This window comes from Thunnus thynnus, chromosome 17 (assembly GCF_963924715.1).
Source record: "Thunnus thynnus chromosome 17, fThuThy2.1, whole genome shotgun sequence".
Lineage (NCBI taxonomy): Eukaryota > Metazoa > Chordata > Actinopteri > Scombriformes > Scombridae > Thunnus > Thunnus thynnus.
Window position 1 is genome coordinate 31,401 of NC_089533.1, and position 11,100 is coordinate 42,500.

At 40.6% G+C, this 11,100-nt stretch overlaps 1 protein-coding gene across 2 annotated transcripts in view; it reads right to left on the reverse strand.

Annotated features, from left to right (window-relative positions):
• The window catches only part of LOC137167926 (integrin alpha-3-like), a 33,899-nt gene that overhangs the window by 3,716 nt on the left and 19,083 nt on the right, over positions 1-11,100 (reverse strand). For both annotated transcript variants that reach the window (XM_067570280.1, XM_067570281.1), the window contains 8 exons: positions 9,232-9,309; positions 8,947-9,014; positions 7,381-7,517; positions 5,881-6,024; positions 5,534-5,631; positions 3,038-3,206; positions 1,750-1,833; positions 101-180 (listed from right to left, as the gene is read on the reverse strand). In XM_067570280.1, coding sequence (XP_067426381.1) covers positions 101-180; positions 1,750-1,833; positions 3,038-3,206; positions 5,534-5,631; positions 5,881-6,024; positions 7,381-7,517; positions 8,947-9,014; positions 9,232-9,309 — 858 coding nt within the window. The remainder of the gene's footprint in view (positions 1-100; positions 181-1,749; positions 1,834-3,037; positions 3,207-5,533; positions 5,632-5,880; positions 6,025-7,380; positions 7,518-8,946; positions 9,015-9,231; positions 9,310-11,100) is intronic.

Consider the following 11,100-nt stretch of genomic DNA (forward strand, 5'->3'; position numbering starts at 1 on the left):
AACACACAGAGAGACAGACAAGCTCATATCTGTCCAATCAGACAGCTAGAAAACTGTGTGTGTGTGTGTGTGTGTGTGTGTGTGTGTGTGTGTGTCCTACGTGGACAGCTGCAGCACAGACTGAATCTCTCTGGTGTCCAAACTGATCTCAGATGGCTGAAAGATGATCAACACCTGAACCTGAAAAAGACCAAAGATCAGACAGAGTCTCAGCAGGAGTACAGACAACAGCACAGACAGTGGTAAATGTATTTATATAGCCTCTTTCTAGTCTTCCAACCATGACATGCCAACATTCACCCATTTAGACACAGATTCATACACTGAAGGCAAAGGCTGCCATGGAAGGTGCCTGCTCATCAGTTTCTAATGCTGCTCATCAGGAGTTTCTAATCATTCACACACACTCTTGCGATGCTGGTGGCGCTCAGTGTTGCAGTGGCTCCAAGCTGTCCTCTTTACAGCCGTTTTTGTTTCGTCTGTGTCTTATATGTTAAGTTCATGTGAAGCCTTAATTTTTAATCTGATGGCTATTTTTTAATATTAATATCTTATCCTGTTGTTTTTAATTAAAATTTTTCTTTTTTCTCCTTTGTTTTTATTGTTGCTATCTTCTTTTATGTTAAACACTTTGTGATGCATTTTATGCATGAATTGTGCTATATAGATTAAGTTTATTATTATCATTATTATATATCTATGTATCACACTCACACCAATGGCTCAGCCTTCAGGAGCAATTTGGGGTTCAGTATTTTGCCAAAGGACATTTTGACATGTGGACTGGAGGAGCCAGGGATCGAACCGCTGATCTTCCACTTAGTGGATGACCCACTGCACCTCCTGAGCCACAGCCACCTCGAACAGCAGCACAGACAGTAGTACAGACAGCGGAACAAACAGCAGCACAGACAGTGGTACAGACAGCGGAACAAACAGCAGCACAGACAGTGGTACAGACAGCGGAACAAACAGCAGCACAGACAGCAGAACAAACAGCAGCACAGACAGTGGTACAGACAGCGGAACAAACAGCAGCACAGACAGCAGAACAAACAGCAGCACAGACAGTGGTACAGACAGCGGAACAAACAGCAGCACAGACGGCGGAACAAACAGCAGCACAGACAGTGGTACAGACAGCGGAACAAACAGCAGCACAGACGGCGGAACAAACAGCAGCACAGACAGTGGTACAGACAGCGGAACAAACAGCAGCACAGACAGCAGAACAAACAGCAGCACAGACAGTGGTACAGACAGCGGAACAAACAGCAGCACAGACGGCGGAACAAACAGCAGCACAGACAGCAGCACAGACAGCAGAACAAACAGCAGCACAGACAGCGGAACAAACAGCAGCACAGACAGCAGAACAAACAGCAGCACAGACAGCAGAACAAACAGCAGCACAGACAGCAGAACAAACAGCAGCACAGCCACCACCAAACAGCAGCACAGACAGTAGTACAGACAGCGGAACAAACAGCAGCACAGACAGTGGTACAGACGGCGGAACAAACAGCAGCACAGACAGTGGTACAGACGGCGGAACAAACAGCAGCACAGACAGTGGTACAGACGGCGGAACAAACAGCAGCACAGACAGTAGTACAGACAGCGGAACAAACAGCAGCAAAGACAGTGGTACAGACAGCGGAACAAACAGCAGCACAGACAGTAGTACAGACGGCAGTACTAGCAGTACTACAGAATATGCAGTAACAGACTGTGAAGGACATTTTGTACCTTCTGGTTGCTTTTAAACGGGTTCCCCAGCTCACACAGAAGAACAGTGTCATCAACAGAACACTCCACCACTGCGATGTCACCCTGAAACATACAAACATCAGCTGAAAGACTAAGTGGTCCAATTCAAGTCCCAGCTCCTTTAGGGCAAATACAACTCAAGTCTTAAGTCAAGGGCAGGTCCAAGTCCAAAGTCCTTAAGGGACTTGGTCCTTTGGGTCAAATCCATGTCAATTCTCACATCAATTCCATGTCAAGTACCAGATCTTTCAGGGCAAATCTAGTCAAGTCTTCAGTCCTTTGGGGTAAGTCCAAATCAAGTCCCAAATCCCTTTGGACAAGTCCAAAGCAGGGTCAGTCTAAATTGAGTCTCAAGTCAAGGTGTAAGGTCTTTCAGGCCAAGTCAAGTACCAGAGCAAGATTCAAGTCAAATCTCAATTCCTTTGGGGCAAGTCAAAGTCAAGTCTCAACTCAAGTCCCAGGTCCTTAAGGGCAAATATGAGTCAAGTATCAGGTAAATTGCCAAGACTTTTTGAGCAACTCCATGTCCGATCTTAAGTCAAGATCAAGGACAGGTCCAAGTAATGGTTTTCAGTCAAGGTCCAAGTCCTTAAAGGCAAACCACTCTCAAGTGAAATTCTTGGTCTTTTAGGCTAAATCGACCAGGTCCTTTAGGGGAAGATTCAAGTCAAGTAGTCAAGTCCATCAGGACAAGTTAAGTCTCAAGTCAAGTTCCAAGTCCCAGTCAAGACTCAATTCAAGAAGTTGAGTCTTTCAGGGCGAGGCAAGAAAAATCTCAATTCCTTTAACACAAGTCAAAGTCAGTCTCAAGTCAAGTTCCAGGACCTTTATGGTAAGTGTAGCCTCAAGTCAAGTCCAAGGTAAAGTCTAAGTCAAGTCCAAGTTAAGTTTCAAGTCCATGTCAAGTCTCAGGTCAGATACTGATTCCTATAAGACAAGTCCAAATCAAGTTTTCATAAGCAAACAGCAATTCTCTCAGGTAATTCAACACTGGCCAGTCATAAATGATAATGCAGACAAGTCCAAGTCCCTGCAATCCATCTAAATTAAACATTTATTAAATAGAAAAGGCTGTACAACAAAAAGAACTTGTGATCACTTGATGTGTGTTGTCCACTTCTCTACCTACACGCTCCTGCTCAGTGACTTAATGTGTAGCTTCAGCATAAATATCCGCTTCTATGCAGATGACACTCTGTTCTATATCAGCATTGTCTTGTTTCTCAGCTACTAAAATCTGTATGATATAGACCTTTAGCCTCACTACCTGTTGTCGGACTCCAGAGTATATGAGCGATGGCGGGATGCTAACGTTCAAAACAGCGTTGTGAGCATCCTCTGCTGGTCGTCCTGGTGATTCAGTGTTGTTGATGTTGACCTCTAGTAGCAGGCGGTTAATGCTGCTGTTGTAGTGCAACACCTGACTGCTCTTCTGCCTGGAAACACAAACAAAGACATGGTGGCAACAGTCTGATGTCAGTTGAGACAAATGAGCCTGTTGAGATGGTACAGTGGTTGGGTTTGGACATGTGACCTTTGTGATGTCAGAAAGCTGTCAATCATCTGATAAACAAAATCCACTGGCCCCCTGACTGAAGGAGTTTCTGTATCTGTCAGAGACATTTTTTAAAAACCTTTTAGAGGTCCATGTCTCAAGTAGGCCAAGTCAAGTCATAAATCTCAAGCCCAAGTCCTCTAGTGTAACTCCCAGTTAAAGTTGCAATAGACAGCATTCAGCCACTAGATGTCACACTATAGCATCAATATCTCAGACCAAAAACAAATGTGTGTGTCATTTACTCAATAAAGTCGGAAAAAAACTGTCAAACTAAGCAGTGCTGATCAAATATGGATTAATATTCTGTTAGTGTGATCCCAATTTCTTGCCTCAAATGCTTTCAGAAACATATTTTAGTGTACTGTTTAGCTGTAATTTGAGAAAGTTTGTGACATCTTGGAAATGGACGTGGAGGACACGGAGGACTCACATGCATTAACATGCACGCTCACATGCACTAACATGGTTGTGTGGCCGGTGCAGCGACCAAAACAAAGAACAGAGAAGCTCTGATAACAACACACACAGAGGGAGTGTGACTTCATTCACTGCCCAGGTTGCCATTACTCCACTATATCTTTACATAGCAAATGTAGCAAAGCCAAAGTCAAGTCTTAAGTCAAAGAGTGAAGTGCTTTAAAGGGTCCAAGTTGAGTCATAAGTCCCAAGTCTGTGTAAGCAAGTCCACATTAAATTTCAAGTCAAGTCTCAAGTCTAAGGTCCTTTAGGGGAAGATATATCAAGTAGTCAATCCTATATGGCAAATGCAAGTTTGCCATATACATCAAGTCCAAAGTCTATAAGAGCAAGTTCAAGTCAAGTTCCAAGTTCTTCAGGGCAAGCCAAAGTCAAATCTCAAATGGAAGACTGAAGTCCTTTCAAGGAATTCCACATCAAGTCATAAGTTAAGTCTCTGTGGGAAAGTCGAAGTTAATTTCCAGGTCAATTCCTAAGTCCTAAGTAATTCTTTTAGGTAAAGATTTGAGTCAAGTAGTTAGGGTATGTTCATTTCAAGTCCCAAGACAAGTCCAAAGTAGTTCAGTGCAAGCCAGAGTCAAGTCTAAAGTCAAAGAGTGAGGTCCTTTAAAGAAAGTCCAGGTCAAGTCCCAAATCCATCAAGTCTTACATCAAGCCCAAGGTTTATAAGAGCAAGTTCAAGTCAAGTCCCAGGTCCTTAAGGACACATCTAAGTCACGTTCCAGGTCCTTTACAGTAAGCCAAAGACAACTCTCAAGTCAAAGAGTGAAGCCAAGTAAGTAAAGCCCAAGTCCTTGTAGGAAAGTAAAGTTGTGGGTCAATTCCTCAGTACTTAACCCATAAGGGTTAGGGTTAGTCACAAACCCTTTTAATGTTCTGGAAAATTCCTTATACAGCCTTATCCTTGATTTTAACTCCCTAAGTGATATCTACTGAACATCCTGGTGCAGTCATGTGACAATGTGTGAATCTGTGTACCCATGACATCATTTCCAAAATGGCAGTGTGCCGGGTCAGCAAATGTGACAGAACTAGCTAATTTTAAAAAGTTTGTTTTTCGTTACTAAAGGTAGGTTTCAACCTATTTAACAATTCTGATGCTTTAATAAGATGTCCTGTATTACATTTAACCTGTTCTGACCACATTTCTTGAACAAACTGATATGAAACAAGTTAGGGAAATATCGTTGTGACATATATGTTACATTACAGATCTTTGACACTGAAGGTAGAATTTAAAAAAAAAATCAGAAATGTGTTCCTTGTGGTCCATTTGGTCTGTTTTATATTCCCCATAATTTTCCTTTAAGGAGAAATGAGTCCGGGTTCTTATGGGTTAAGGGAAAGATTCGAGTCAAGTAGTTAGGACATTTCAAGTCCCAAGACAAGTCAACTCAAATCTAACGTCCTTTAGGTGAAGTCATACATTAAGTTTCTGGTCCATCAGAGCAAGTTCAAGTCAGGTCACAATTCCTGACCCAATTATGCTAACAATGGCACTTTTACAAATAGTGGAAGATTGAGGATGTTTCACACATGCTTCACCACACTGCAGTTTAAAGGAGTATGTAGCTTTTAATCACATGACCTGGATCCTCCATGTCACACCTGTGACCTGTGTCTTCCTTTGTCATTATACATGAAATACATTTCAAGTGATCAATATCAGTGATTAGTCGTTACCTGAGCAGCTGTGTGTGCATTAACTGACTGCAGGAGTTCACTCACATGTCAAAAGGTTTCTGGTTCTCATCTGTGAACTGGGCTGTCATCTGCAGGTTGCTCTGGCAACGGTTATCAGAACCACAGGCCTTCTGGATATGGATCTGATGAAGTGAAGGAACATTTGAACAGTTTGATTTTTAATGTATGTTGGGTTCTGATGTGGGTTATGATCTGTTTTATAATTTGTTTTGACTGTAGTTCTAGATTCTGCTAGATTCAGACCTGGTTTCTCATGGGTTTTGATGGGTTCTGACCTTTGTTCTAATGGGTTCTTGTTAGTTCTGACGTTGGTTATGATACATTCTGATCTGGATCCTGATGGGCTTTGATGTGTTCTGATGAGTTCTTACCTGGTCTCTGGCAGGTTGGGGAGTCTGGCTCAGCACAGGGAAACGGTTCAGGTCTTGTACAGAGTTTCTTTTCCTGGGAAGTTCCTCATAGAGAGAGGCATTCAGGGAGAACACCAGCGGTTCCACTTTGTCTCGGATCGGACTCTGGAGAGACACACACAGAACTGAACCTTAGCAACACTTTTCATACATCCACTTTGTCCAGCTGAGTCTCAGAAGTCAGATTGTCCTTGTACAGCACGTCTTCAGGTCTCTGCAGGTTGATGTAAGTGAAGTGAAACCAGTTGCTGCCTGAATGAACTCAAGCTGAAAGCAGATGATGTGGACAATGATCAGCAGGAATGTGAAGTAAACAGGATCTACAAGCTTTTACATCTGAACATGAACTTGCACTGATAAGAACAACATACGTGACAGGACGAGCTCGGAGTGCAGGACACCATGAATTCAACCTGCATATCCATCATCATCATCATCATCATCATCATCATCATCATCGCTATTTAAAGCAGCAGTTGGAGAAACCTTCTTATGTCCAAAAACTGTTCCTTTCAGGAGTTGTGAGGGGTTTTGTTGCAGGTTTCCAGCACTGACCAGTGAGCAGAAAATGTTAACAAAAGTTTTTCCTCTGAAGTCTGGTAGGAGCCGGATGTGAAGTCTGTCAGCAGCAGACTAATTAAAGTGTCAGTGTCGGTCAGAATAAGTTGCTCTTATCTCACACAGCAGAACTTCCTTTAATCAAACAGTAATTAAACACCAAATATCTGAAACTGCAGATGTTGTTAAAACTGTTTCTGGTGGATAACTTTGGAATGATTCTCAGACCAGTTGTTTTTTTATATATATTTTAAATAAATTTCCCCACATTTCAAACATTTTCTTTCAGAATTTACTGTAAAAAATGTGTCAGCATCTGCAGGTTTGATCATTAGTAAATGTCCTGATTAGAGCTGAAATGATTAGTCGATTAATTGATTGACAGGAAATTATTTGACAACTATCTTAATAATTGAATAATCGTTTTCATTAATCCATGAGTAAAATGCCAAATATTTAAATATTTACTGGTTTCAGCTCCTCAAATGTAAAAACTTGTTTTTCTTTGTCGTACATTTTAGTAAATTTAATATCTTTGAGTTTTGGACTGGTCAGACAAAACAAAACATCTGAAGATGTCGGCTTTGACTGTTGGAAGTTATAAAAAACATTTTTCACTATTTTCTGACCTTTTATAGACAAAGCAATTAATTGTTTAATCAAGAAAATAATCCGCAGATTAATTGAGAACGAAAATATGACATCTAAGAGACAAAAATAATCAAACATTTGATGGTTTCAACATCCTAAATGAGAGAATTTGTTGCTTAACGTTGTGGTAAACTGATTATCTTTGTGTTTGAGAGAAAACAAGACATTTGATGACGTAGCTGTAGTCATGATCTCATGTGTGTCTCCACTGGGTAAATCATCAGGATAATGTTTGATATCTGTGTGTCTCACCTGTAATCCGACTTTCAGGGTTTTACATTGACGTCTCGGCATCGACAGGTAACCAGAGAACATGCTCTGCTTGTTGTCCTGGAAACGGAGGCGGGACTTGAGACTGGTGACGTCAGCGGTCACGGTGAAGTGGACGGCTGAGAGACAGAGACAGAACGTACAGATTTATCTTATTTTATCATATTTTCTTATTTATTTCATTAGAGGAGCTGAAATGTTTTAATGTTTGTTTTTCCTTTGTAACGCTGTTTAAAAGGTCTATAAATAAAGTTTATTAGTTATTAGATTATTATGGAAGAAGGAAAACGACATGTTTACATATTTACAGGATTATCTTTTATGATTAGTTTCATTATTTTTTGGTTTATTCCAGAAATAAGTTAATTAAAAACATTTTAAAGAATTAGACTTCAATATAAAAAAATAAGAGCAAATTAAACTTTCTAATGTATCAAATTAATAACACATAATGTACATTCAGTATTTAATGCTTTTATCTTCTCATCTGTTCTTCCTCAGTATAGATTACTGTGAACCACCAAATGTTTTATTATGGGATGTGTTCCGTAATAGCTTCTGCATATTTATCATGTTGTCAATTAATTTCATTCAACATGTTTTGATCAGAGATTCAAGCTAAAGCATTTACATTTATATACTTTTACAGTTCTGTAATCGGCACTACTGACGAAAATAAAAAGAAAAAAATGTTGGTTTTCTTTAATTGTATTCGTCTGTTTTATTTCTCCTGGACAGCAGGTGTTGCTGTATGTTTATGTGATTATTTGGATCTATTTTCAAATTCTGATCAATAATTCAACAAATAAAACAAATTGCTCCATAATCTCAATCACATTTAGATTTTTATTTTACTCTTTTAATCTTCACACCAACATGTTTCACTTTTTATCTCACCTCAAATTACATTTAGTTTAATTAAATATAAATAATGACTAATATGTATAATACTATATATGTGTTTGTGTGTGTGTGTGTGTGTGTGTGTGTGTGTGTGTGTGTGAGTGTGGAGGTTTGGTGTCATAGCAACAGTTTGACCTCGGCTCTGATTGGTCAAATTAATGAGACAAAACCAGGACATGCTGAGCTACCCAAGAACTCTGTGTGTGTGTGTGTGTGTGTGTGTGTGTGTGTGTGTGTGTGTGTGTTTCTCAGATGTAATAATATCAGTTTCTGTAATGTGATTTATCATTCAGACACACAGAGGACAAGAGGACACACAAGGACACAGCATGATGTCATCTAGTGTGTGTGTGTGTGTGTGTGTGTGTGTGTGTCACTGCTGAATAACAGCAGGGTTTTACTGAAGCTTTGTATTGTCAATCAATCAATCAGCCAATTAGCTGAGAGAGCACACACAGCTGTAAACACACAGGAAGCTTGTTAATGATAATTAATGGCAGCTGACCATAAACAGACTCGTTAGCACTGAGTCCCCATAAACACTGTTAGTCAGGTTCCAGCAGGCTGCAGGCTGTGTGTGTAAACATTAATGTTATGTGTCAGCTGTGAGAGACAGACAGGCAGCTGTTGTTGTTGTTTACTCACTGATGTTGTCTCTGTTGCTCTTCTCTCCAGTGTTGAAGATGTAGGAGAAACACACCTTCACCTGAATACTGACACACACAGAGTTAGCCTGTTAGCATGTTAGCTGTTGTTAGCATGTTAGGATGTTAGCTGTTCACATGTTAGATTGTAAGCATGTTAGCCTGTTAGGATGTTTGCTGTTCATGTGTTAGCCTGTAAGCATGTTAGCCTGTTAGGATGTTTGCTGTTCACATGTTAGCATGTTAGCTTGTTAGGATGTTAGCAGGTGTCAGGTTGTAATCTCACCAGAAGTTGCACATGTTCGGGTCAACGATGCCTGGAGAAACTTCGATGGTGTTATTGAGCTGGATGACTGGACGAGATCTGAGCAATCAATCAATAAAGTATCAATAAAATATCATCAGTAACAGTTAACATGACAGTTCAGTAGCAAACAACGTATTTATTTTCATATTAACAAATATTTAAGTACACTTACTATAATTGTGTTAATGGAAGAGTTATATGTTGTCACCAAGAGATACAGGTAGTTATTGACAGTGACAGGTAGTTAACAACAGTTACAGGTAGTCACCAAGAGCTACAGGTAGTCACCAAGAGCTACAGGCAGTCACTGAGAGTTACAGGTAATCACCAAGAGTTACAGGTAGTTACTATGAGTTACAGGTACTTACTGACAGTTACAGGTAGTCATCAAGAGTTACAGGCAGCTACAAAGAGTTACAGGTAGTTAACGACAGTTACAGGTAGTCGCCAAGAGTTACAGGCAGCTACAAAGAGTTACAGGTAGTCATCAAGAGTTACAGGTAGTCACCAAGAGTTACAGGCAGCTACAAAGAGTTACAGGTATTCATCAAGAGTTACAGGTAGTCACCAAGAGTTACAGGCAGCTACAAAGAGTTACAGGTAGTTAACGACAGTTACAGGTAGTCACCAAGAGTTACAGGCAGCTACAAAGAGTTACAGGTAGTTAACGACAGTTACAGATAGTCGCCAAGAGTTACAGGTAGTTACTATGAGTTACAGATAGTCACCAAGAGCTACAGGCAGTCACTGAGAGTTACAGGTAATCATCAAGAGTTACAGGTAGTCGCCAAGAGTTACAGGTAGTTACTGACAGTTACAGGTAGTCACCAAGAGTTACAGGTAGTTACTATGAGTTACAGGTACTTACTGACAGTTACAGGTAGTCATCAAGAGTTACAGGCAGCTACAAAGAGTTACAGGTAGTTAACGACAGTTACAGGTAGTCGCCAAGAGTTACAGGCAGCTACAAAGAGTTACAGGTAGTCATCAAGAGTTACAGGTAGTCACCAAGAGTTACAGGCAGCTACAAAGAGTTACAGGTATTCATCAAGAGTTACAGGTAGTCACCAAGAGTTACAGGCAGCTACAAAGAGTTACAGGTAGTTAACGACAGTTACAGGTAGTCACCAAGAGTTACAGGCAGCTACAAAGAGTTACAGGTAGTTAACGACAGTTACAGATAGTCGCCAAGAGTTACAGGTAGTTACTATGAGTTACAGATAGTCACCAAGAGCTACAGGCAGTCACTGAGAGTTACAGGTAATCATCAAGAGTTACAGGTAGTCGCCAAGAGTTACAGGTAGTTACTGACAGTTACAGGTAGTCACCAAGAGTTACAGGTAGTTACTACGAGTTACAGATAGTCACCAAGAGCTACAGGCAGTCACTGAGAGTTACAGGTAATCATCAAGAGTTACAGGTAGTCACCAAGAGTTACAGGTAGTTACTACGAGTTACAGGTACTTACTGACAGTTACAGGTAGTCATCAAGAGTTACAGGCAGCTACAAAGAGTTACAGGTAGTTAACGACAGTTACAGGTAGTCACCAAGAGTTACAGGCAGCTACAAAGAGTTACAGGTAGTTAACGACAGTTACAGGTAGTCGCCAAGAGTTACAGGTAGTTACTGACAGTTACAGGTAGTCACCAAGAGATACAGGTAGTTACTACGAGTTACAGATAGTCACCAAGAGCTACAGGCAGTCACTGAGAGTTACAGGTAATCATCGAGAGTTACAGGTAGTCGCCAAGAGTTACAGGTAGTTACTGACAGTTACAGGTAGTCACCAAGAGTTACAGGTAGTTACTACGAGTTACAGGTAGTCACCAAGAGTTACAGGTAGTTAC